This window comes from Mobula hypostoma, chromosome 6 (assembly GCF_963921235.1).
Source record: "Mobula hypostoma chromosome 6, sMobHyp1.1, whole genome shotgun sequence".
In the NCBI taxonomy this organism is placed as follows: Eukaryota; Metazoa; Chordata; class Chondrichthyes; order Myliobatiformes; family Myliobatidae; genus Mobula; species Mobula hypostoma.
Genome location: NC_086102.1, coordinates 155,731,083 through 155,758,125, shown reverse-complemented (window position 1 = coordinate 155,758,125; position 27,043 = coordinate 155,731,083). Strand labels below are relative to the sequence as shown.

Genomic DNA, 27,043 nt, shown 5'->3' with positions numbered 1-27,043 from the left:
ATTGTCGAGACCTGACGCAGACTGGGAGATCACTTCGCTGAACACCTATGCTCTGTCCGCCAGAGAAAGCAGGATCTCCTGGTGGCCACACATTTTAATTCCACGTTCCATTCCCATTCTGATATGTCTATCCACGGTCTCCTCTACTGTGAAGATGAAGCCACACTCAGGTTGGAGGAACAACACCTTATATTCCGTCTGGGTAGCCTCCAACCTGATGGCATGAACATTGACTTCTCTAACTTCCATTAATGCCCTACCTCCCCTTCGTTCCCCATCTGTTATTTATTTATCTTTTATTATTATATATATATATATTTTTTCTCTCTCTCCTTTTTCTCCCTCTCTCTTTCTCACTATACTCTTTGCCCATCCTCTCGGCTTCCCCCCCCCCTTCTTTCTCTCTAGGCCTCCCGTCCATCCCATGATCCTTTCATATCCCTTTTGCCAATCACCTATCCAGCTCTTGGCTCCATCCCTTCCCCCTCCTGTCTTCTCCTATCATTTCGGATCTCCCCCTCCCCCTCCAACTTTCAAATCTCTTACTACCTCTTCTTTCAGTTAGTCCTGACGAAGGGTCTCGGCCCGAAATGTTGACTGTGCCTCTTCCTATAGATGCTGCCTGGCCTGCTGTGTTCACCAGGAATTTTTATGTGTGTTGCTTGAAATTCCAGCATCCGCAGATTTCCTTGTGTTGGCTGTTCATACGTTGGTGCCAACCAGCCCAGAGCTGGATTACGAACTTGTTAATATTCCCAATCACTAACATTACAAGTCAAGTTTATTGCCATAGGCTCAGCTACAGTGAGGTCCAGGTTCAATTACAGCACAGTCACAGGCACGTATGTTCAGCCAACACGCAGAACATAAATTATGCAGAAATTATACCAGACAATGATCTATAATTATCATGTTTGTCTTGTGCCTCATTTTTGCTGCAATTGTTGATGTTACCTGAAGCAAGAGTGACAATAGAAAATGCCGGGAATACACTTCTGATAATATCTTCAGCCCAAGTAGCTGAATTACTGTTTGAGGTTGATGATCTTTCATTAGAAGATAAAATCTGTTTGGTTTGCTGAGTGATTTCATCATTTGTGTACTGAGTCAGCCAAAGTGACAGCAGTAATCAACGGTGCTTTCAGCTGCTGTGCATATGCACTGAGCTGTTGATGTGGGCATAGGTTCAAGTAGATTTATTGACTGCACTGACAATAATAATTCCAGGATTGGGTACTGCTGAATGTGGCAGCTGTTGGAATTTCTATTCATTTAATTTTATATTTTTTTTAGAGAGGTGAACAATTGGCCTACTAACCTGCAGGTCTTTGGAATGTAGAAGGAAACTGGAGCACTTGGAGGAAACCCATACGATCACGTGGAATGTATAAACTCTTTACAGACAATGATGGGAATTCAAACTGTGGAATAGCATTACACTAACTTCTACACTATCAGACTGCCCACATTTTCAAGGACAACTTGATTGTAATACCATTTAAGAAAATAACTGATTTAATACAGAATTTTACAGAAAATGTTTCCTTGAGGCTGCATTTGACAAAAGTACTGACTACTTTACAGAGTCCCCACTGTAACTTGATTCTAATGGCACCGACAGACTATTAACTGGATGTGAGCTAGAGTAAGTGTTTGTACTCACAGCCATCTTCCTGATGTGCAACTAATAAAGTCAATTTGTTACTAAAAAGAGAGTATTCAAAGGGGCAGAGAGCTGATTTTATGACAGAAATTAACCACAATTTCTGCAGAAAAACAACTGAAAGATGCGCCACGGTAGCATAGTGGTTAGTGCAATGCTATTACAGCTCGGGGCGTCAGAGTTCAGAGTTCGATTCCAGCATCCATGGTTAGCAAGTTTGTACGTTCCTTCCTGTGTGCAGGGGTTTCCTCGGGGTGCTCTGACTTCCTTCCATAGTCTAAAGACGTACCATTTAGTAGCTTAATTTGTCATTGTAAATTGTTCCGTGACTAGGCTGGGGTTCAATCGTTGGGTTGCTGGAAGGCACCACTCGAAGGGCCAGAAGGGCCTGTTTTATGCTGTATCTCTAAATAAGTAAATTGATTTAATTTCTTACATCCTTCACAAACATGAGTAAAAGTCTTCACATTACATCTCTGTCTAAATAGTAATTTGTAACAAACAGTCTGTACAAGAGGACAGTCAGTATAGCGTAGAAATACAATTGGATCAGCGTGAATTAATCAGTTTGATAGTCTGGTGGAAGAAGCTGTCCCAAAGCCTGTTGGCCCTTGCTTTAATACTACAGTACCTCTTTCCCAGATGGTAGCAGCTGGAACAGTTTGTGGTTGGGGTGACCCAGGTCCCCAATGTTCCTTCAGACCCTTTTTATGCACTTGTCTCTGTAAATGTCCCGAATAGTGGGAAGTTCACATCTACAGATGCGCTCCGCTGTCCGCACTACTCTCTGCGGAGACCTGCGATTGAGGGAATTACAGTTCCCATACTAGGCAGTGATGCAGCCAGTCAGGATGCTCTCAATCGTGCCCCTGTAGAAAGTCCTTGGGATTTGGGGACTCATGCCAAACTTCTTTACCATCTGAGATGAAAGAGCAGCTGTTGTGCTTTTTTTCACCTCACAGCCAGTATGTACAGACCAGGTGAGATCCTCGGTGATGTGTATGCCAAGGAACTGAAAACTGTTCACCCTCTCAACCCCAGATCCATTGATGTCAATAGGGGTTAGCCTGTCTCCATTCCTCCTGTGGTCCTCAACCAGCTTCTTTGTTTTTGCAGCATTGAGGGGAGAGGTTGTTCTCTTGATACTACTGACTAATTAATATTCATTTACAGCAATGCAGCCAGTTGTCCTAATTAATGGTCATTACCCTTTCATTCCCATCGTCCCACAGTCATTATTTGAGCAGTAAGATATTTTATTGATGCTCTCTGATCTAATCTGTCCCAGAGCCACAGTTCTGTGGGGTGAGTAGCTGCCAGGAAAAACAAGATTACTTATCCCATAAGTATATGGTGGTCCACACAGAATGATGGCACTGATCAATTGAAAGGCAGAAAAAATCTGAGGTAAGGGTACCAATGGAAAAACTAGCTTACAGCAGCACCACAAAGTTCGGAGAACACACAGAATATAAAATATACATAAAATAATAATGATAGTAAAAATAATAGAATTTACAGGGCTTTAGTGCAGAGAAATACATAAACAAGTTGATGGTAGTGCAAGAAGTGGTCCATAGTGTTCCCATGCTAAGGTAGGGTTAGGGGTTGCAGCTTCATTCTGGGACCTGATGATTGTAGGAAAGTAGCTGTTTCTGAATCTGGTGGTGCAGGACCTCAGCTCCTGCCTGACCACAGCAGCAAGAAAAATTCATAATCTAGACAGTGGGGATCCTGTTGACAGATGTTGCCTTCTGAGGCTGCATATCTTGATGCTTTCAATGGTGGGGAGAATGTGTCCATGATGGGCTGGGCTGTGTCCACTACATTCTGCAGTCCCTTGCTTTTCTGTGGATTGGAATTACTGTACCAGGCCAAGATGTAACTAATCAGGACACAGTGCATCTGTAGGACGTCATGAGAGTATTTGGTAACATGACAAATCTCCTTAAGCTTCTAAGAGAGCAGAGGTACTATCATACCACCTGCATGATTGCATCTATGTGCAGTGCCTCGGTCAGGTCAACCAAGAAGTTGAGGCACAGGAATTTAAAGCTGGTAGCTCTCTCCACCTCTGGCCCATCAATGAGAACAGGTGTAGTACGTGGTCTCCTGACTTTCCCTTTCTGAAGTTAATAATTAGCTCGTGCAATTTGTTGGCATTGAGCGTGAGGTTGTATTGCAATACTACGCAGCCAGGTGTTCGATCTCACGCCTACATTGACTCATCACCACCTATGATTCAGACAACAATATTGATGTAGTCGGAGAATTTGTAGATGCTATCGGAGATGTGCTGAGTTGCAAAGAGAGAGACCAGTGGGCTAAGCATGCAGACTTGAAGTCAGTGAGGAGATGTTGTTACTGCTCCATATTGATTGAGCCTGCAAGTAGAAAGTAGATCCAGTTTCACTCATTCTGTCAAAATAAAAACTGTGATGACTGGAGCCACATCCACTCTAGAATGAAGAGTCTCAACCCAAAATGACGGCTTTCCATTTCTCTCCACAGACGCTGCCTCTATCATCTCGTTTGATTCTGATGTCAGTAAGCAATTTCAAGTTCCTGGGTGTCACTATCTCCAGAGACCTAATCTGGGTGCAAGATATCAATGCAGCTATAAAGAAGCCAAGACAGCAACTGTATTTCATTAAGAATATGAGTAGATTTGGTTTGTCAACTAAAGCACTTGAACACTAGACCCCATAAAGGGATCAGAAGTGGAAAGAGTGAGTGTCAGTATCTCTGAGGATCTACCCTGGGCCCAACACATCGATACAGCTAGAAAGAAGGCACAGCAGCAGCTACATTTCATTAAGAGATTAGATATGACTTCAAAATACTCAAATTTCTGCAGATTTACTGTGGAGAGCATTCTGACTGGCTGCATCATCTTTTGGGATAGATTGGGGAGGGGGATTACTACACAAGATCAAAACGTTGCAGACGTATAAAATCATGGGTACTAGCCTCCTTAGTATCCAAGGCATCTTCAAGGAATGGTGCCTTAGGAAGTTGGTGTTCATCATTAAGGACCCCCGCCACCCAGGACATGCCTTCTTTTCATTGTTACCATCAAGAAGGAGGCACAGAAGTGTGAAGGCACACACTCAGTGATTCAGGAACAGTTTTTCCCTTCGCCATCTGATTTCTATGAAACCACTTTTTACTGGGTATCTCTGGAAATGAGGCTCATTAGCCCCTTGCTAACAGCCACTGGACTCCATGCCAAGAAACCCATCTTTCTCGGGCTTCGTCCATCTGTGGTGTGTATGACTTTGGTCCTGCCAAATCCGTGAGGTTGGGATGTCTTGCCCACCCAAACCCCAGTTTGTGTGAATGCCATGTGATTTACTGCCCCCGCCAATTGCCCGACACAAAGAACAACAGATCCTACACTGCATACAATTACAAAGAAGTTTATTTAAGAATGTTAACTTAAGCAACCAGTTATTAAAGGAAAGAAAAAAAACAAAAAGGGCCCATTATAATTGAACAGTTAGAATTCAAATCTTCCAGAAGCCACTGTTTTCGATGCACAAACCCGTTCACCACTACCCAGTAATAGTTCCCCTCTTGGGCTCCATTGCATCGTACATTCCTGCCGAATCGAATCCTATGTCAGTTCTCTCAAGCTCCCCCTCTCTCCATCTCTGCTGAAAAAGACCTCAACCCATACTGGTGTCAGTCACAAAATCAACTCCACCAGCCTTCTCTAGAACCTTCTCCCAGCTCCATTCTCCTGACTGGATGACACACATTCCTAAGCACCCCTTATCTTTAATAGTAACCCAAACACAGCAAGCAGAACACACTGCTTCTACAGAAAGATCATTACATGAAATAACAATGGACAATAGGTTCAGGAGTAGGCCATTCAGCCTTTCGAGCCAGCACCACCATTCACTGTGATCGTGGCTGATCATCCACAATCAGTACCCTTTGTATAACCATACAACATTAGCAGTTAAAACCTTTTCCAGGGCTATATTCTGCCATCATGTTTCACCTACCAAAATGAACCACCTCACACCTATCTGGGTTGAGCTCCATCTGCCACTTCTCAGTCCAGTTTTGCATCCTATTGATGTCCCTCTGACGGCCATCCACACTATCCACAACACCCTCAACCTTTGGGTCATCAGCAAATTTACGAACCCTTCCCTCCATTTCCTCACCCAGGTCATTTATAAAAATCATGAAGAGTAAGGGTCCCCAGAACAGATCCCTGAGGCATACCACTGGTCACCGACCTCCACGCACAATATGACCCATCTATAACCACTCTTTGCCTTCTGTGGGCAAGCCAGTTCTGGATCCACAAAGCAATGTCCCCCTGGATCCCATGCCTCCTTACTTTCTCAATAAGCCTTGCATGGGGTACCATATCAAATTCCTTGCTGAAATCCAAATACACTACATCTACTGTTCTACCTTCATCAATGTGTTTAGTCACATCTTACAAAAGATTCAATCAGGCTCGTAAGGTATGACCTGCTGGCAAAGCCATGCTGACTATTCCTAATCATATTATGCCTCTCCAAATGTTCATTAATCCTGCCTCTCAGAATCTTCTCCATCAACTTACCAACCACTGAAGTAAGACTCACTGGTCTATAATTTCCTGGGCTATCACTGCATCCCTTCTTGAGGAAGGGAACAACATCTGCAACCCTCCAATTCTTTGGAACCTCTCCCATCCTCATTGATGATGTAAAGATCATTGCCAGAGGCTCAGCAATCTCCTCCCTCACTTCCCACAGTAGCCTGGGGTCCATCTCCTCCGGTCCCGGTGACTTATCCAACATGATGCTTTCCAAAAGCTCCAGCACATCCTCTTCCTTAATGTCTACATGCTCAAGCTTTTCAGTCCATTGTAAGTCATCCCTATAATCACCAAGATCCTTTTCTGTAGTGAATACTGAAGCACAGTATTCATTAAGTACATCAGCTATCTCCTCCAGTTCCATACACACGTTTCCACTGTCACAGTTGATTGGCCCTATTCTCTCCCATCTTATCCTCTTGCTCTTCACATACTTGTAGAATGCCTTGGGTTTTTCCTTAATCCTGCTCGCCAAGGCCTTCTCATGGACCCTTCTGGCTCTCCTAATTTCATTCTTAAGCTCCTTCTTGCTAACCTTATAATCTTCTAGATTTCTATCATTACCTAGTTTTTTTGAACCTTTTGTAAGCTCTTCTTTTCTTCTTGACTAGATTTACAACAGCCTTTGCACACCACAGTTCCTGTACCCTACCATCCTTCCCCTGTCTCATTGGAACGTACCTATGCAGAACACCATGCAAATATCTTCTGAACATTTGCCATGTTTCTGCTGTACATTTCCCTGAGAACATCTGTTCCCAATTTTTGCTTCCAAGTTCCTGCTTGATAGCTTCATATTTCCCCTTACTCCGATTAAACGCTGTCCTAACTTGTCTGTTCCTATCCCTCTCCAATGTTATGGTAAAGGCGATAGAATTGTGATCACTATCTCCAAAATGCTCTCCCACTGAGAGATCTGACACCTGACCAGGTTCATTTCCCAATACCAGATCAAGTACAGCCTCTCCTCTTGTAGGCTTATCTACATATTGTGTCAGGAAACCTTCCTGAACACACCTAACAAACTCCACCCAATCTAAACCCCTTGCTCTGGAGAGATGCCAATCAATATTTGGGACATTTAAATTCCCACCACGGCGACTCTGTTATTATTATACCGTTCCAGAATCTGTCTCCCTATCCGCTCCTTGATGTCCCTGTTACTATCGCGTGGTCTATAAAAAAACACCCAGTAGATTTATTGACCCTTTCCTGTTCATAATTTCCACCCGTAGTGACTCAGTAGACAATCCCTCCATGACGTCCTCCTTTTCTGCAGCCATGACACTATTTTTAATCAGCAGTGCCACACCCCAACCTCTTTTGCCTCCCTCTCTGTCCTTTCTGAAACATCTAAAGCCTGGCACTCTAAGTAACCATTCCTGCCCCTGAGCCATCCAAGTCTCTGTAATGGCCACAACTTCATAGTTCCAAGTACTGATCCATGCTCTAATCTCATCTGCTTTGTTCATGATACTCCATGCATTAAAATAGACACATCTCAAACCATCGGTCTGACCACATCCCTTCTCTATCACCTGCCTATCCTCCCTCTCGCACTGTCTACAAGTTTTCTCTATTTGTGAGCCAACAGCCTCTTCCTCTATCTCTTCAGTTCGGTTCCCACCCCCCAGCAATTCAAGTTTAAACTCTCCCCAGTCGCTTTAGCAAACCTCCCTGCCAGGATATTGGTCCTCCTCAGATTCAAGTGCCATCCGTCCTTTTTGTACAGGTCACACCTGCCCCAAAAGAGGTCCCAATGATCTAGAAATCTGAATCCCTGCCCACTGCTCCAATCCCTCAGCCACGCATCTATCCTCCACCTCACTCTATTCCTATACTCACTGTTGCATGGTACAGGCAGTAATTCCAAGATTACTATCTTTTGAGGTTCTGCTTCTCAACATTCTTCCTAAGTCCCTGTAGTCTTCAGGACCTCCTCCCTTCTACCTACATCATTGGTACCAATATGTACCACAACCTCTGGCTGTTCACCTTCCCACTTCAGGATATCGTGGACGTTATCAGAAACATCCCGGACCCTGGCACCTGGGAGGCAAACTATCATCTGTGTTTCTTTCCTGCATCCACAGAATCACTTGTCTGACTCCTAACTCTGACGTCCCCTATCACTGCTGCCATCCTCTTCCTTTCCCTACCCTTCTGAGCCACAGGGCCGTTGTTACCGCCGGGTTGATTGTCTCCCCCACCAACAGCACTCAAACAGGAGTAATTTTTGTCAAGGGGGACAGCCACAGGGGAACTCTCTAGTATCTGACTCTTGCCCTTTTTCCTGATTGTTACCCAGTTATCCATCTCCTGAGGCCCCCGTGTGACTACATACCTATAGCTCCTCTCTATCGCCTCCTCACTTTCCCTGACCAGACGAAGGTCATCAAGCTGCATCTCCAGTTCCCTAAGGAGTTGCAGCTCAAAGCACCTGGCGCAAATGTGGCTGTCCAGGAGGCTGGGAGTCTGCCGGACTTCCCACATCTGACACCCAGTACAGAACACCAGCCTCACAGGCATACTTCCTATTCCTCACAAGTTACTTACCTTAAGATAAATGAGGCCAGAGAAATAATAATGGCCAAGGAGATGGCAGGTGAACTAAATGAAACATTCTGCATCAGTCTTCACTGTGGAAGACACTAACAGTGTGCCAGATGTTGAAGGGTATGAGGGAAGAGAAGAGAGTGCAGCTACTATTACAAGGGAGAAGGTGCTCAAAAAGCTGAAAGATCTCAGGGCAGGTAAGTCACTGGGCCAGATGAACTGTACCCCATAGTTCTGAAGATGTAGCAGTAGAGATTGTGGAGGCATTAGTAATGATGTTTCAAAAATCCTTGGAATCTGACAAGGTACAAAAGGACTGGAAAATTGCAAACGTCACTCCAGTCTTAAAGAAAGGAGGAAGACAGCAGGAAGGGAACAATAGACTAGTTAGCCTGACCTCAGTGGTTGGGAAGATGCTGGAGTCAATTGTTAAGGATGAGGTTATGGAGTATTTGGTGACATGGGACAAAATTAGACAAAGTCAGCACAGTTTCCTTGAGGGGAAATCTTGCCTGACAGACCTGTTGGAATTCTTTGAGGTGATTACATGTGGGATAGATAAAGGTGGTGCAGGGGTTGTATGTTTGAACTTTCAGAAGGTCTTTGACTTGGTGCCACACATGAAGCTGCTTACAGAGTTAAGAACTCATGGCATTACAGGAAAGCTAGGCATGGTTAGAGCTGAGGATTTATAAGACACTGGTGAGGTCTCACCTTGAGTATTGTGAACAGTTTGGGCTCCTTATCTGAGAAAAGATGTGCTGGCATCACAGAGGGTTTGGAGGAGGTTTATACGGATGATTCTGGGAATGAAAGGGTTATCATATGAGGAATGTTTGATGACTCTGGGTCTGTACTCGCTGGAATTTAGAAGGATAGGGTGGGGTATCTCATTGAAACCTTTGGAATGTTGAAAGCCCTAGACAGAGTAGAAGTGGAAAGGATGTTTCCCATGATGGGGGAGTCTAGGACAAGAGGGCACAGCCTCAGTATAGAGGGGCGTCCATTTAAAACAGAGATGCAGAGACATTTCTTTAGCCCTGATGGGGAGAATTTGTGGAATTTATTACCACAGGCAGCTGTGGAGGCCAGGTCATTGTGTATATTTAAGGCAGGGCTTGATCGGTTCTTGATTGGACATGGTATCAAAGGTTACAGGGAGAAGGCTGGGGACAGGGGCTGAGGCAGGGAGAAAAGGGTTAGCTATGATTGAATGGTGGAACAGACTCAATGGGCCAAATGGCCTAATTCTGCTCCTATGTCTTATGAAATCCCACTCACCCTGGACATACTTTCATTTCCCTTGTCCCATCAGGCAGAAGATAAAAAAAAAACCTAAAATCACCTACCACCAGACTCAAAGACAGCTCCTCTCCCGGTTATAAAACTATTGAATTGCTCCTTAGATGGGCCCTTGACCTCACAATCTACCTCATTATGACTTTGCATTTCATTATCTTCCTGCACTGCACCGCTTCTGTAAATGTAACACTTCATTCTGCATTCTGTTATTGTAATTTAACTACCTCAATATACTGCTGACATGACTTGATCTGTTTGAATGGTATGCAAGGCGAGGTTTTCACTGTGTCTCAATCATAAAACAATTTAACATTTACAGTTGGAGTCTTTTTCCTAGGCTGGAAATCTCAAACACTGAAGATATTTGTTAAAAGTGAGAGGGATAGATACCTAGAATGCACCGTGAAGTAAGGTGATAATTCAAATTTAATTGTCATTCAACCACACACCAATGCCCATGATTACAGCCAAATGAAACAGCATTACTCTGGGGCCAAGGTCCAAAACACAGTACCAACAGTCACACACAGCAAGGCACACAAAGCACATATAAGACAGCAATTCACATATCAGACGTCAGAAAAATTTGTCAGACAAAAAAAAAAGTATAGTCCAGGACCCTGAGTCCATAAATATTGCAGCAGTCTGCACAATGTAGCTTGTCTTCTGCCCAGTGAACACTGGGGGGCAACACTGACTCCAGCCTGGATGCTGTGCCACCCTGCACTTGGTAGAGCGCACTGATCCAGCACCTCACTCCTGGGCGGCAGTAAGCAGGCGACATTGTGGCTTGAGGCCTAGTCCTTGCTACGAATGAAGCCACACATCTCCTCCACTGTCTGCCCCTACCATTCGCATAAAATGAGATACAATAGCAATTTTAAGAACCATATATGTAAACATATGAAAAGAGGAAATAGAGGGATGTAGACCTTGTACGGGCAGATGGTATTAGTTAGCTTGGCACCATGGTTGGAACAGAAGGATCTGTTCCTCTGCTGTACTGTTCTGCTTGCTGTGTCCATTGAGTTGACTGTGGAGGGGAGGAATGGGAATAGATGCCACAGGTGAAATGAGGTGACCCTGATCTCAAAGGGAGCAGTGAAGAGAACTTGTTTTATAGGAGGCTGGGGTTGCTGCTCTCATCCAGCCTCCCTTTAACCTGGCAAGACCAGTTTTTGGATTGCCCACTTCTAATTGGTCTTGAACAGATGGTGGAGAACTAGAGCAATTTTCCTGGTGGAGGTGCTTCCACAGGCTTTTAGAGAGGGTGTTTCCTGTTTTAGACCCAGCAAGGAATGTTTGCAAATCCCATCCCCTCAAAATGCATACAAGAAAATATTTTGAAAAATGAAGAAAGGGATAAATACATTACTGTAATAATAAATATAGTAATTAACCTTAACCTAATGTGAGATGGCGACAAGCTGATAAGCACGATGTTGGCAAGGGGCCTTGCTACATATTCTGCTGATCCTCGACTCCATTGGGCACATGCCAGCTGTGGTATCAACGACTTATCTAATCCTGCAGGGAGCAGCAAAGAGGTGGGAAGAGGGGTGAGGGGGTGGTCTCCGAGAGGGAGATGGTGCCGTTGCAGAGCTGGGCAACGTTTAGGTCTCAGCCACGCACACTGTACGCCAGTCATGGGAAAAGCTGACAGAGGCTGGAAGTGATTAAAAGGGATGTTTTGGAAGACAAACAGCACAGTGGTGATAGGAAAAGAAACAAGAATTGAATTGACTTTAATACTTACATCCTTCATATTACATGAGGAGTAAAAATCTTTATGTTACGTCTCCATCTAAATGTGCAATGTGCAATTTATAGTAATTTCTAGTAAACAGTATGTAAAACAGGATAGTCAATATAACATAGAAATACAGTTGTGTCAGCATGAGTTAAGCAGTCTGATGGTCTGGTGGAAGCCTGCTGGTCCTGGCTTTTATGCTGTGGTACTGTTTCCTGGATGATAGCAGCTGGTACAGTTTGTGGTTGGGGTGACTCGGGTCCCTAATGATCCTTCGGGCCCTTTTTACACACCTGTCTTTGTAAATGTCTTGATTAGTGGGAAGTTCACACCTACACATGCACTGGGCTGTCCGCACCACTCACTGCAGAGTCCTGCGATTGAGGGAAGTACAGTTCCCATACCAGGCAGTGATACAGCCAGTCAGGATGTTTTCAATTGTGCCCCTGTAGAAAGTTCTTAGGATTTGGGGGCCCACACCAAACTTCTTCAATCGTCTGAGGTGAAAGAGGTGCTGTTATGCCTTTTTCACCACATAGTCGGTATGTACAGGTTCAGGATTGGATAAAAGGTGATTGTAGATTTACTGAAGGGAGGAATGCTTGGAAACTACGTCAAGTACAGAGAAGGTTTGCAAAGTGCAGCAAGGCTGTGAAGAGGACTACAAAGTGAAGCCACCGTGTACGTTTACTGTATAAACAGGTCACTTCCTTCCTCACTTCTAGTAATACAGGAAATAGACTAAAAGTGAAACTTAAAGGAAGGTGCATTGGCAGAGAAGTGTCAAGTCAATTTTGATTTGTTTTGCTTTTGTTTCATTCCAAATACAATTGGTTAATTTCTGTGGTAATCTTCTGAGAGAAAGGTAAGATGAACTAACAGAGATGAGAGCGTCTAGCATGCAATTCAATTGCACATTGGCAAGTTTTTCCAAAATGCAAGCATTGAGATTGTGCTGAGAGAGAGACTGTTCATTTCCTCTGGTGTGGAGCTGTAATGAGCAAGATCACGGTGTACTTCCTGCATCAGTAAATACTCGGCACTTCTGTTAAATGCACTAACTATGGGTTAGTGCGTTTCTGACCCCAATCCAAGTACTTCACTGCACAAGAAGGGGAATTCTAGGGAATATTCGTTTTCCTTCACAATCTGAAAAACTTGCAGGCTGTGTTTCAAACCTATCAAATGTTGAAAGGCCTGGATAGAGTGGATGAAGAGAGGATGTTTGCTCTGCTGGGGGAGTCTAAGACCAGAGGACACAGCTTCAGATTAGAGGGTCGTCTTTTTAGAAAGGAGATGAAGAGGTTTTTCTTTAGCCAGAGAGTGGTGAATCTGTGGAATATTAATGGGTATATTTTATGCAGAGGTTGATGGATTCTTGATTGGCCATGGCATGAAGGGATGCGGGGAGAAGTCAAGAGACTGGGGCTGAGAGGGAAATTGGATCAGCCATGGTGAAATGGTGAGGCAGACTGATGGGCCAAATGGCCTAATTCTGCTCTTATGGTCTTGTGGTCTTCTTTTTGTTGAAGATGTTTGTGTTTTTTTGGAAAGAAAAATCTTTGAGCTGTACAACCTGAAAACACATCTTCCTATGTAATAAAATAAGTACGATTTCAAAAGAATCCCTGAGCAGATCAAATTTGAGATTCACTCTCTCAGCAGATTAGGCAGACTCTGTGGAGGAGGAACAGAGTTTGTCAGAATGGGAAAATGATCAAGCTAGACACTTCTAGAGAAATTAAGTCAGGTGCAGGAGGGCAGGAATGGTAAGGGTTTTTTTTGCAGGAGTGATTAGAGAATGAGGTAATGATGGCACAGGAATAAAAAGGGGCAGTTAGATACATTCAGAAGCCAAATCTGGGTCCAGCAGAGTCTACAGAAAAGCAGACAGGTAGTGAGGCATGGGAATGATTGCAAAGAGGAAGATGCTTGCATCGTCCAGGAATGTAACACATCGATTCTGATAACCCAATGTCAGGTCAATCCCCACCACAGCTCTGGCCCTCAGCACCACTGTCAATGGCTTTGGCCACTTTTCAGAGCCAGGACTTGATATCCAGCAAGAGGCCATTGAGCCCATCGAGCTTATTTCCTCCACAAATCCTCTTTATGATTTCTTACCCCCCAACTTACCAAACCATGTCTCAGGGATTGTCGGTGCCATGGTATATTTGACCACAACTTTTCTGTCCCAGCTGGTGAAGTAGTTTTATTTAGCTGTTCTTTTAAATTAATAAATTGATTTAGCTGGCCAAATATTCCACATATTTACTTAGCACTATAACTGAAATCTACGTCAATACTCTACCTTAAAAATCCCTTGAAGTTTAGCAAGTCAGCGTAAGGCATTATTGAAAATATGACTAACGTTCCTTTTCCAGTTGTAGACAAGCAACATGGAGGATATCCGAAGATCAAAAACAAGTCTTGTTGAATGGTTAACCAGCGATCCTGATTTTATTCTGCAAATAATACAAGAGGATTCCCTCATTACTCAGCGGGAATATCACAAGTTAAAGGCAGAAAATGATCCTGAAAAGAGAATCATAAACCTCCTTGATACAATAATGGGTAAAGGACAGTCTTCCTGTGAGCTGTTCTGTCAAGTTTTGCAGAAGGATAAAGTAAAGGAGACCTATCCACAACTGATTGAATGGCCTTCAAGTAAACAGCAAGGTAAATTTGATTATATCTTTGGGGGTATTTGTTAAACTCCTCCAGGTCTTCATTCAAACAGAGGCAAGTACGGTTACTTTTCTGTTAATGTCTCAGCAGTTTATTAATGTTCTAGATGTTCATTAGATTTTGTTACTCCAGTGTTCAGACAGTTTGCTTAACTGGGAGACATAATAAATTATGAAACAGGTTAATTATTGAGGTAGCATGGGAATTCTCTACCACTGTGAGCGGCTGGATCCAACAGTCTACCCTCTCAATTACCTGAATGATAGTCTGTTGATTGCAGCAGAAGGTGAGCTTCCAACATTAATCAGCAGGACTTGTTAAATGTTCCCTGCCCATATTTGTGCCTCTTGATGGATTAATTTAAATGCAGTTTCATATTAGAATTCTGTTCCTGCTGATGAAACCCATGACATTTCCTGCTATCTTCCAAAGGTTACCTTTTATCCTCTTTGGTGACTGACTGCTGTGTGATAGGCATTTGGAGGGCATTAATCTGGTCAGGGTTTGATTCATGGTGTTCGTATTCTTGCTGGTTAAATGTTAATTGCATTGTGAACCCAGTCAGTCCACAAATTGTAAATGTAGATCATATTGCTTTGATGTGAGTGATAAACACTTGGTATTAAAACAAATTAAATATGTGAAGAGAGGACTAAATATGGGGCATAGGGGGTGCAGCAGAGGCCCCTTCTGAGGATGAATTGTGGAGATTTAACCTGTATGTAAATAAGCTTAAAATAGACTTCTAAGATTCAATGTTTGCTGTCCATGCAGTTCCCTATTAACAGAAAAGCAAATCATAAGTAAACTGGAAATTGTATAAGACAATTTCCTTTCCATCTAAAATAGATTGCTGAATTTTCCAGATGAATTCTCCATGACCTTTCCTCTGCTTGGCAACTTCTAAACTAACAATCTTTTAAAAAAAGACAAAATAGAGCCTCATTCTAGTAACAAGCATTTTGAGTACTGTTAGCTGAAAGCAGTTCGAGTGTGAGGATCAGTGGCAAGTCTGGCTGCTGAATTCTGTTCTGCCTGTGCTCAGGCTGCCAGTTCCTTATGGCCTTGACCCAGCAACTGAATCTTCAGCAGCTTGCTTTTCTAGCCTCACTTTCCAGATAATTATTGCTCAGTGTTGTCAGTAATTGGGCTTTTATGAGAAAGCAGCACATTGTTTCCCCAGGTTTGGCTGCGTTCCGGTTCACTGCAGAGGTTGTCACTTAGTCATTTCTCACTATCTCTGAAGATGTCTGCTGTGTGCTGTTTCAATCAAAATAATCAAGTGCCACATCACTAGGAGCATTTCATATTTAGATCAATGGTAACCAAAATAAGATAAGATGTGGTGGCTCTTAATTTGATTCCACTTACTTGCTGTGGATATCTCCTTTATTCCCAAACCCTTGTAATGTGGAATCATTCATTTGTATTTCTATTTGATTTCCTCATTTTGTCCACCTGTAGAAGCTGCCAGGTGATGGGCTGTGGGAAAAGCCAATGATTCTAATTCCTAATTGCTCATTGTCATAAGTGCAGCGGGTAGATTCTCAAGCCATTTCTCAAATTAGTGCCTGGTATCTGGATGTCTGAGAATTCCAGGAATACCAGCTTTGCCATTGCAAATGTACATGATCCTGCACTGTCAGATTTTTTTTATTCAATGCTAGGAGGTCACAGGTCAATGCATCCTGGTGGATAGTATAGATCTACAGCAAGCCTTTCCAGAACATCTCACAAAAATCCAGTCAGAACTTCCTTTCAGAGCAAAGAAGCTGAGCCCCAAGTGTGTCCCAAGCCTAGTAGTTCCCACACAGCAGTCTGAGGTTAGGAAAGGGAGTGTGGACATCTAGCCCACACATCCCGGGGAAGTGTGGGAAGCTTTCCTGGAATTTCCCATTGTGTCTGCAGTAAGAATGAAAGGTCACTCGTCTGAGTGCTACTGGTACCATGTAACCCAGTACTACCTGTCGCATGGTCGGGTGGTCGGCGACTAAACCGGCTCCCCCACCAGGCTTGCCTGGTGAGGAGGGTGGCTAGACACCCTGCAGGATGAAAAACAAGACCTGTCAAAGGGCGGATGAACCCTCTCGCAGGGTCAACGGGCATCTGGCAAACACGTGCCGTGAAGCGCAGAAAGGGCATCCCTTGCATTGAAGCTTGGTGTGGCCATTCACTGCAACAGAACTTTCCCCAGCCGTCTTAGACTCCACCATGCCACTGGATCCGGGAGGGGATGTCGAGAGGGTGGGTCTGGACCTGTGCAACCCCCAACTCACCTAAAATCCACTCACACACACGCTGTTCCTTTCTGAGGAGTGGAGTATCCTCAGAAACCCCACTAACTGACTGAAAGGAACCATCATCATCCTACGGGATGGATAGAGAGAGAGAGAGAGAGAGAGAGATATGAATGAGAATGAAAGGGAAAATGGTAGTTGTTCCTTTGGATGCCACACATTCTATGGAAAGGGAATTCTTTCATCTGAGGGTATGTTTAAAATTTGATTTAAGAAGATATTGTTGCCTTTGTGTTTGCAAACAGGTGGAGTAAGAGAACAGAGTAAACTCTTAATTCGATTTTTACAATATGTATTTAGCTTGAATAGTAGACTTGAGTTCTGTTGCACAGAGATGGTAAAAAAGGAACAAAGAACAAACTACTGGAGGGTCAGAGGGAGCATTTGTGGAGGCAGATAAATGTTCCACATTTTGGGCCAAGATCTTCTATCTGGACCGGACCTGCTGAGTTCCTTCAGCTGTTTGCTTTTTGCTGCAGATTACAATATCTACAGTCTCCTGTCTCTCCAAGATAAAAATAGAGACTGCTATCAGAATCAGAATCAGGTTTATTATCACTGACATAAGTGGTGAAACTTATTGTTTTTGTGACAGCAGAACAGTGTGCAATACATAAAACTTATTATCAGTTACAGAAATAATTGGCACAAAAGTCAAATAGTGAACTAGTGTTCAGGTTCATTCAGAAATCTGGTGGTGGATGGGAAATCACATTCCTCTAATAATGCTCTTATAACATTGAGTGTGGGTCTTCAGGCTCCTGTACCTCCTCCATGATGGTAGTAAGGGATGTGAATTGGATGGTGAGGGTCTTTAATGATGGAGCCTCTTAAAGACCTCCTTGATGGTGGAGAGGCTGTGCTCATGATGAAAATGGCTGAGACTATGACCCTCTGCAGCCTCTTGCGATCCTGTGCATTGGAGGCTCCATAGCAGGCTGTGGGACAACCAGTCAGAACGCTCTCCACGGTATATCTATAGAAAGTTGTTAGCATCTTTGATGACATACTAAATCTCATCAATCTCCTCATGAAGTAGAGCCACTGGTGTACCTCCTCTGTAATTGTATCAATTTGTTAGGTCCAGGACAGATTGAACACCAATTCTACTGAAAATGACAGCACTTTCAGTAGAACAAATACGCTGACAAGGTATAAAGAAATTATATTTACAGATTTCTTTGCATTTTATTCAAGCACCAGCCGGTCCTATGCCAAGTGGACAGGGAGCCATTACAGCTGATATCCATGCTGCTGGAGGTTCCTTCGTGGTGTGCCCCATGATCCAAACTAGTCAAATCTCAACTATTAGCATACCTGTAAATTTCACCTCACCCAGGGATAACAGGAATGAGGTAAAGAACCTAGGTAAGTGTTTAAAGTGGAGCCTTACTGTATAAATGGTATTCTAGAAATGATTCACTTCTGCTCGATAGTTTGCAGTGTTTATGGCAGTAGCTTTTGGATAATCATGAATTCTAATATTACCAATGGCCATTCTTTGATGTTTACCCGAATTCTTGTGATAGTGCTTCCACTCAACGTAGTTGGATGAGTTGAAAACTCAGAGAGAAGGAGGCATTCATCGTCATGAACCATCTCTATGCTAACCTTTATCACAATATTTCTAACTTTCACATGAGAGGAAGATAAACCATCAGCACCCATATGATATAAAAATGCAATGGGCAAAGTTTTTCTAAGTAACAGTGATTCCCATTGACGATCGTCAGGATCAGATTGATCCTAAAGCATTTTTAATCAAGTCAACATGTATTATGTAAGGACTTCAACCATTGGTTCCTGAAGCAAACTTTCCAGGACATTTCTAAATTTTCCAGGATTTAAGAATCGATTCCACCCATACAACCTTAGGCCGTTCAATGGTTGGAATTTTAAATTTCGGTTTCTAAATTTAGTCCCTATTGACAATTCTGTTTGCAGTTGCTGCAATAAAAATGCGGTGTAATTTATATGTTGAATTTAAAACAATTTCAAAAGAGAAATCATGATACTTATTCCTTGAACAAAACATATCCAGAATAGAGTTACACACATAAAATGCTGGAAGCCAGCCAGCATCTAAGGAAAGAAATAAAAAGTCAACGTTTTGGGCTGAGACCCTTCATCAGGACTAGAAAGAAAGGAAGAAGCCAGAATAAGAAGCTGGTGAGTATCTGGTATCACATTTCCCTAATATAGAAATCATAATAAAAGTCAGTTATGGTCTTAAGTCCTGAAGAACGGTCTTGGCCTGTTTATTCATTTCCATAGATGCTGCCTGATCTGCTGAGCTCCCCCAGCATTTCGTGTGCATTCCTTTGGATTTCCAGCATCTGCAGAATCTCTTGTGTTTATGATTATAGTCTAAAAGTGTTTAAAGATTGAAATCATCAAGCGAAAGTAATGGAGGTCTGAATTGTGAAGAAGTTGCCAAAATAAATTACGTAAATTGAATGCTAAAACTATGAAGTATTTAAAATGCATGAGATTTAAAAAAATCACTGAGGAGATAATATTATTTTAAATGATATTGCTTTTGCAGGTTCCACAAAAGAAACAAGTGTTAAAGAATTGGAGAGCAAAGTGATAGGTAATTATTTTTTCTTTTGATTAAAATCAATTATAATTAATAACATCTACAGAAAATCACAATTGTTGGGTTACAGAGTTGCCCTCAGATCTTCAAGAAATATACGTCCATATGAACAACTAAGCTTTTGACAAACCCAGGAAAATCATGAGCGATGTTGTCTTAACTTTCTTGAAGACTTTGTTTTCTAGTTATATCAATAAAGGCAAGGCTGCAAGACCGAGCAAGGTGGTTGGAAATAGAAGGTTGTGTGTACATAGCTTCAGGAATATGTTGAGCCTGAGTTAAAACACTTATAATGGTGAACACCCAGAATCAATATAAAATAACATTATCAGGGTCTGGGGAAACTTACCCTGGACATCTCACAATGGTGCTGAAAGTTCAAATGTGGGGAATAAGGATATCCTATTTTGTTTTAGAATGGGGCAACCAATTTCCTGTTTTAATACCCTCTGATGTGGGACTGTTGGCAACCCATATGTCCCCATCAATATGTTAGCTGCGAGGCAGTATTCTTTAAACACCGCATGCACCCAGAAAGAGAAACAATAACTATTTAATGTCACGTAACACTCTATTAATGGTAGATTACAGTGAAAGCTTAAAACATATTAATCCCACTATTGTGCACATAGGTATTATTTTCTAATAATGAAATGTAAGATGTTGTTTCAAATGACCCCATATTATAAGAGAATCAAGGATCATGGAAAAGTAAGTGTTGAAGTAGAAGATCGATCTTGGACTTACTGAACAACAAAGGAGTCTTCACCTGGTTTGTAACTTGCTCCTGCTCTTAACTGTTAGGTTCTTAAACGTGTTATATTCCTGTACCAGCTAGCCAAAATTTCAGCTAATTTTAGTCCTCTGATTGATAAGGTACAAACAACTTCCAAAAATCCATTAACTTATCCCTGAACTCTCAAAGCACACTCTTTAAATAAAAAATTAGTGCCTGTTCCTAAATAACTGAATTACTTTCTTTCAATTCCCAATTAAATGAGATTATACCAGTTTTATTTCCACTACAAGCTCTTAATGGACTCGCTTCTCCAAAATCAAATTAAAACAGTTTTTGTAACAAAAAAGCCTGTGTCTGCAAGTGTATATTTTGATGTAGTATCAATCCCCCTCTTTTATTTATCTTCTATTTTTTGCAACAACAGACAAGAAATCCTTTCTAAAAGCGAATTGGGCGAACCTGGTCCAGAAAGTGAAACAGGTTGACGAACTTGCAGATCAGATGATGGGATGTGGCCTCACCAATGAGATGTATTCCAAGATCATGGCTTGTCAAACACCTGAACAGAAAATGAGAACGCTTCTCGGATATGTGACAACAACTGATGTGGCTTCGGGCCATCTGTTTACAGCATTGTGCACTTTAAATAGTTACGTCATGCATGAGCTCATTCAATAAGATCTCCCACTCACATTTGAGTTGCTCTTGTAAGGTAGCTGAAAGTTGCTTTTAACCATCTTTGAATTTTCACTTATAAGTATACTTTGCTAAAATTCAATATTAAATACATATATTTCTTCGGGTCATTTCAGAAGAAAAATGAGTAGCAATCCTTAAACCGGGTTAGACATGCCACCTGAGGGTTTCGGATATGAAACACGCTAGGAACCTTTAAGGAATTTACATACAGCTTCCAACAAAAAATGGATAGTACTTTTGCAAATCAGCATTCGAGGATGTGTCAGGTCAGATGCTTTATTGTTTGGTATATTTCACGTGTAACGCTCAACCAAATCCTCCCGTGTAAATAAATTAGGCGTCACCATAGAAGTGGAACAAACACATCCAGGATTTAAATTTGGTAATTGTGTTAAATTGTTAAAGAATATAATTTGTTACACTTTTAAGGTTTATTTCATAACATTTATTATATGTTTCAAAATCCTCTTAAGAGTTAAAGTAGATGATGAAACAGATTCTACAGGTTATGAAATACCAAATGTTAGACATTGAAGTACTACACAAGTACACAAGAAAATAGGAGATGTAGGCTGCCTTGTTGTACGTACTGGGAACAACTCCTGTGCCAGTACCCCATAACTCTCAATTCCTCTATCTTTAAAATATTTATCTGTTGCTACTTTAAATATACTTAATGATTTGGCCTCCACTTCTCACCCTCGGGGCAGAGAATTCCAGAGAGTTACTGCCTTCTGCAAGCAGAATTTCAATTTTTGTTGTAGTTTTATTTTCTATTGTCTAAAATAAGGCCTAAAGAGATGTTTAATATAATATTCTTTGAATATTGCTTGGTAATTGTAAGTTTTTACTGGTGTTGAGCAATACAATATGACTTAACAGATGTATTCAAATAATGTCCCTTGAATGTAACACTTCGCTTTCAGTATCCTCTGTTTGATAAGTAGTAGTCATATAACAGCTGGAGAATAATACAGTGGTATGCAAAAGTTTGGGCACCCCCGGGTCAAAATTTCTGTTACTGTGAATAGTTAAGTGAGTAGAAGATGAACTGATCTCCAAAAGTCATAAAGTTAAAGATGAAACATTCTTTTCAACATTTTAAGCAAGATTAGTGTATTATTTTTGTTTTGTACAATTTTAGAGTGAAAAAAAGGAAAGGAGCACCATGCACAAGTTTGGGCACCCCAAGAGATTTGAGCTCTCAGATAATTTTTACCAGGGTCTCAGACCTTAAATAGCTTGTTAGGGCTATGGCTTGTTCACAGTCATCGTTAGGAAAAGCCAGGTGATGCAAATTTCAAAGCTTTATAAATACCCTGACTCCTCATACCTTGTCCCAACAATCAGCAGCCATGGGCTCCTCTAAGCAGTTGCCTAGCACTCTGAAAATTAAAATAAATGATGCCCACAAAGCAGGAGAAGGCTATAAGAAGATAGCAAAGTGTTTTCAGGTAGCCGTTTCCTCAGTTCGTAATGTAATTAAGAAATGGCAATTAACAGGAACGGTGGAGGTCAAGTTGAGGTCTGGAAGACGAAGAAAACTTTCCGAGAGAACTGCTCATAGGATTGCTAGAAAGGCAAATCAAAACCCCCGTTTGACTGCAAAAGACCTTCAGGAAGATTTAGCAGTCTCTGGAGTGGTTGTGCACTGTTCTATTGTGCAGCGACACCTGCACAAATATGACCTTCATTGAAGAGTCATCAGAAGAAAACCTTTCCTGCATCCTCACCACAAAATTCAGCATCAGAAGTTTGCAGAGGAGCATCTAAAAAAGCCTGATGCATTTTGGAAATAAGTCCTGTGGACTGATGAAGTTAAAATAGAACTTTTTGGCCGCAATGAGCAAAAGTATGTTTGGAGAAAAAAAGGTGCAGAATTTCATGAAAAGAACACCTCTCCAACTGTTAAGCATGGGAGGTGGATCAATCACGCTTTGGGCTTGCGTTGCAGCCAGTGGCATGGGGAACATTTACTGGTAGAGGGAAGAACGAATTCAATTAAATACCAGCAAATTCTGGAAGCAAACATCACACTGTCTGTAAATAAGCTGAAGATGAAAAGAGGGTGGCTGCTACAACAGGATAATGATCATAAACGCACCTCAAAATCCACAATAGACTACCTCAAGAGGCGCGAGCTGAAGGTTTTGCCGTGGCCCTGACAGTCCCCCGACCTAAACAACATCGAAAATCTGTGGATAGACCTCAAAAGAGCAGTGCATGCAAGATGGCCCAAGAATCTCACAGAACTAGAAGCCTTTTGCAAGGAAGAATGGGCAAAAATCCCCCAAACAAGAATTGAAAGACTTTTAGCTGTCTACAAAAAGCATTTACAAGCTGTGATACTTGCCAAAGGGGGTGTTACTAAGTACTGACCATGCAGGGTGCCCAAACTTTTGCTTCGGGCCCTTTTCCTTTTTTGTTATTTTGAAACTGTAAAAGATGGAAATGAAAAAGTAATCTTGCTTAAAATATTAAAGAAATGTGTCATCTTTAACTTTCTGCCTTTTGGAAATCAGGTCATATTTTACTTGCTTAGCTATTCACAGTAACAGAAATTTTGACCAGGGGTGCCCAAACTTTTGCATGCCACTGCAAGTCTTTTATCAACACTGGCTAAGCAATTACAAGTTATTGAAGTTCCTCCCCAAAATAATTATTTGCTGGTAATCAGATACTAATGTTTTTGCATCTCCTATTCTGGGGAAGACCATTTCATTTCAGGGGAAAAGGAATACTAGATCATTTATTCCTTTATCATAAAACTGCAAATCAATACATTCCTATTTGCATCTGCTGTTCTGAAATGTTTGTTAACATCAATAGCAGAAGATAAAAGGTCATAAATAAAGACTTTTGAATCATCCAAGATGAAGGTTAAGCTAAAGTAACACTGAACATATTAGCAACGACTGTTATAACGCTCTTGTAAATAATGTCTCATTCATTTCTATGAAATGACTTCTTAGATCTATATTACATAAAACAATTGATTAATTCATACACAATAATTGTAATCTAAAATGAAGTGTTACCACAATTAATGAGTGATTCACCAGTTTGATGAAGAATAATGGGCAGTAGCCACGCTTTAACTTTCACAAGATCAGCTTGAGCTGTCATAAGCAATAATTTAACTCAGCAGATAACTAACTACCCATTTCAGCAATCTCTTTTTTTGTTAGTGAGCAAAGTACTATTGCCCATACTGCACACCATTCCATAAACTCTTACCCGGCACCCAACAATTGCCTGACTTTTACCCTGCACTTGATATCTTGCCTGACTCGCAATCCATCTCCCAACTGCATTGCACAGAACTTGATAACAGTCAAAGACACAAAATCCTCTTGTCCTTCCTGAACCTTTTCATATATAAGCACAGAAACCAGAACTACTTTACACATACTGCACTGAACACTGCCCCCACATTCACAGATTACTGCTTTCTGTTACATAGTGCCTGGCCCAGCTGTTCGAGGCACACAGTAAAGTTTACTTGTGTTTAATGCTCAGGATGCTGATCCAGTCAGCAGAATTGAGAATCTCAGGTTGCAATGATATGCTTTGCAGAATATTTTGCAAACCGCTTTCAGTATTAAGTTAGACTGTTATATTGTAATAGTTCAAAAGAGTGGCGTAAAAGGGAGAAGGTGGCAATTCCTTTGTGATCTGCTACAAACTTTCTTCAGATAACTCCGTGTGAGAGTGACAGAAGAGAATGACTTTTACAGTCAGGTTGGCAAGGGTATGTCAGCAGACATTTTTGGCTTTGTATTGATGCAAGGGGTGATGTGTAAGGAGGAAAAGAGGCAGAGGTGCATTAGTGTTGACCATGGGAAAGGAGAATGGTGTCTCTCTGAATGCTTGAAAGGTGGCAACTGTACTCAGTACGGCTTACCAGTTGTAAAACCCTCACCTTCGTGTATTTTCCACCTCTAGTCCTGGCTGTTTCATCAATCTACTGAGCAGCCTTCCTCCTTCAACCTACCACTGACTTGTAGCTCTCTGAGCCTTTGCTGTCCGTGACCTATTAAGATTCTTCAACAATTATTCCAAGTAGCTGATGCAGATTGTTACATTCTGGTTAAGGAATGGCTCTTTTTCAACATTTTCAAAATTGTCATCCTTGTACTCAAATGCTTCCACTGTCTCAGCATTCCTTGTTTCTCTCAGGGCCTCCAGCCCTACAGCCCAACATAATGCTAGTGTTTCTTAGATCGTGGCATGCTTACTCTTGACTTTAATTACTGCACACTTAGTAACTGATTTTGTCATTCCCAAGGCCTTAAATAGGAATTTCCTCCCTAATCCTCTCTACACTGTAGGATTAGATTTACGTGGGATGTTTATCCATAAACAGGCACAAGGTGAGCACATACAATGGTCCAATGCTAGTGTGAATCTGCATCGCAAATTAAAATATAAATCCTCCGTTTGTTGCTATGGACTTCAACATATCAGTTCTCCACACTAGGAATGATAATTTGGATTTTTTGGCACTAAATATCACTTATTCCATTCAACAGCTAAAAAAAAAAATAAGGTCAAACTTGACAGGCTATGGAAAATACAAAATGTTTCTTGTAATAAAAAAGATAGATGAACTTAAATAGTTGGGAATACAGAAATGGAAAAGAATCGTCAGCAATAACTAATTTCAAAGTTCAAAGTAAAATTTATTATCAGAACACATACATGTCACCACAAGCAACTCTGAGATGATTCTTCTGTGGGCATACTCACATACAATGCTTGAAATGTAAACTGAGTCACGTAGACAATCAGTTAATATACAGCAAGGTTCCACAGGCTGAATGGTTCTGATGATGTTGACTGAGGAACAATGTTGGCTAAGGCACCAACAGAGATCAATTGTTTTCCTTTGAATATTTTACAGACTGTTATGGCTTCAGATTAACATCTCATCTGAAATATGGCATCTCCAACAATGCACCACTCTTTCATCTCTGCATTAATGGATCTGTATTTGCTGTATACTTCAACTGTGAAGTCAGGTTGATGCTCCATATCTTCTCATACCAATGCCCTACCTAACGGTCCCTGAGTATGAAAGACAGACACCAAGAACCCTTGTGCTGAGTTGGTGTAGCTGCAGTGTCAGGAGGTGGACTTGCTCAGAATGAGGTCTCCAACATTTTCCTGGTAGTGTCACTTAGTGAAGGGCAGACAGATACAAGACCATAAGACCGAGAGGCAAAAATAGGCCATTTGGCCCATCGAGTCTGCTCCACCATTCAATCATGGCTGGTCCTTTTTCCCCATCCTCATCTCCACTCCCCAGCCTTCTCCCCGTAACCTTTGATGCTGTGTCTAATCAAGAACTGATCAAGCCCTGCCTTAAATATACCCAATGACCTGGCCTCTACAGCTGCCTGTGGTAATAAATTCCACAAATTCACCACTCTCTGGGCTAAAGAAATTTCTCTGCATCTCTGTTTTAAATGGATGCCCCTCTATCCTGAGGCTGTGCCCTCTTGTCTTAGACTCCCCCACCTTGGTAAACATCTTTTCCATCCATCTACTCTGTCTAGGCCTTTTAACTTTTGAAAGGTTTCAATGAGATCTCCCCTTATCCTTCTAAATTCCAGCGAGTACAGACCCAGAGCCATCAAATGTTCCTCATATGATAACCCTTTCATTCCCAGAATCATCCTTGTGAACCACGTCTGGACCCTCTGCAATGCCAGAACATCTTTCCTCAGATGAGGAGCCCAGCCTGTTCACAATACTCAAGGTGAGACCTCACCAGTGCCTTATAAAGCCTCAGCTTGCTCCTTGCTCTTGTATTCAAGATCTCTTGAAATGAATGCTAATATTACATTTGCCTTCCTCACCACTAACTCAACTTGTAAATTAACCTTTAAGGTGTTCTGCACAAGGACTCCCAAGTTCCTTTACTTCTCAGATTTTTGGATTTTCTCCCTGTTTAGAAAGTAGTCTGCACTTTTATTTCTGCTACCAAAGTGCATGACCATACATTTTCCAACTTTGTATTTCATTTTCCACTTTCTTGCCTGTTCTAATGGTCTCTCTGAAGCCTACCTGCTTCCAAAACACTATCTGCCCCTCCACCAATCTTCATATCATCTGCAAACTTGTCAACAAAGCCATCCGTTG

The 27,043-nt window shown here is 41.8% G+C and overlaps 1 protein-coding gene across 2 annotated transcripts; it reads left to right on the top strand.

Moving 5' to 3' along the window:
- Nucleotides 1-12,511: 12,511 nt before the first annotated feature.
- On the top strand, nucleotides 12,512-26,651 carry si:dkey-10c21.1 (uncharacterized). Of its 2 annotated transcripts, XM_063050083.1 has the most exons (6): nucleotides 12,512-12,742; nucleotides 14,262-14,556; nucleotides 18,060-18,230; nucleotides 19,408-19,455; nucleotides 20,625-20,912; nucleotides 26,572-26,651. In XM_063050083.1, exons 2-5 carry the CDS (start codon nucleotides 14,277-14,279, stop codon nucleotides 20,876-20,878), a joined length of 753 nt encoding a protein of 250 aa, XP_062906153.1. In that variant the 5' UTR covers nucleotides 12,512-12,742; nucleotides 14,262-14,276; the 3' UTR covers nucleotides 20,879-20,912; nucleotides 26,572-26,651. The 2 variants fall into 2 exon arrangements, with proteins under 2 accessions (XP_062906153.1, XP_062906152.1); XM_063050082.1 differs by lacking the exon at nucleotides 26,572-26,651 and having other exon boundaries at nucleotides 20,625-23,369.
- Nucleotides 26,652-27,043: the final 392 nt, after the last annotated feature.

Bases quoted from the DNA above. Each gene is read 5' to 3' on its own strand.
- si:dkey-10c21.1 (XM_063050083.1), top strand. From the start codon at position 14,277: ATGGAGGATATCCGAAGATCAAAAACAAGTCTTGTTGAATGGTTAACC. The intron at 14,557-18,059 runs GTAAATTTGATT...ATTTTATTCAAG, and splicing joins GCCTTCAAGTAAACAGCAAG to CACCAGCCGGTCCTATGCCA. The intron at 19,456-20,624 runs GTAATTATTTTT...TTGCAACAACAG, and splicing joins ATTGGAGAGCAAAGTGATAG to ACAAGAAATCCTTTCTAAAA.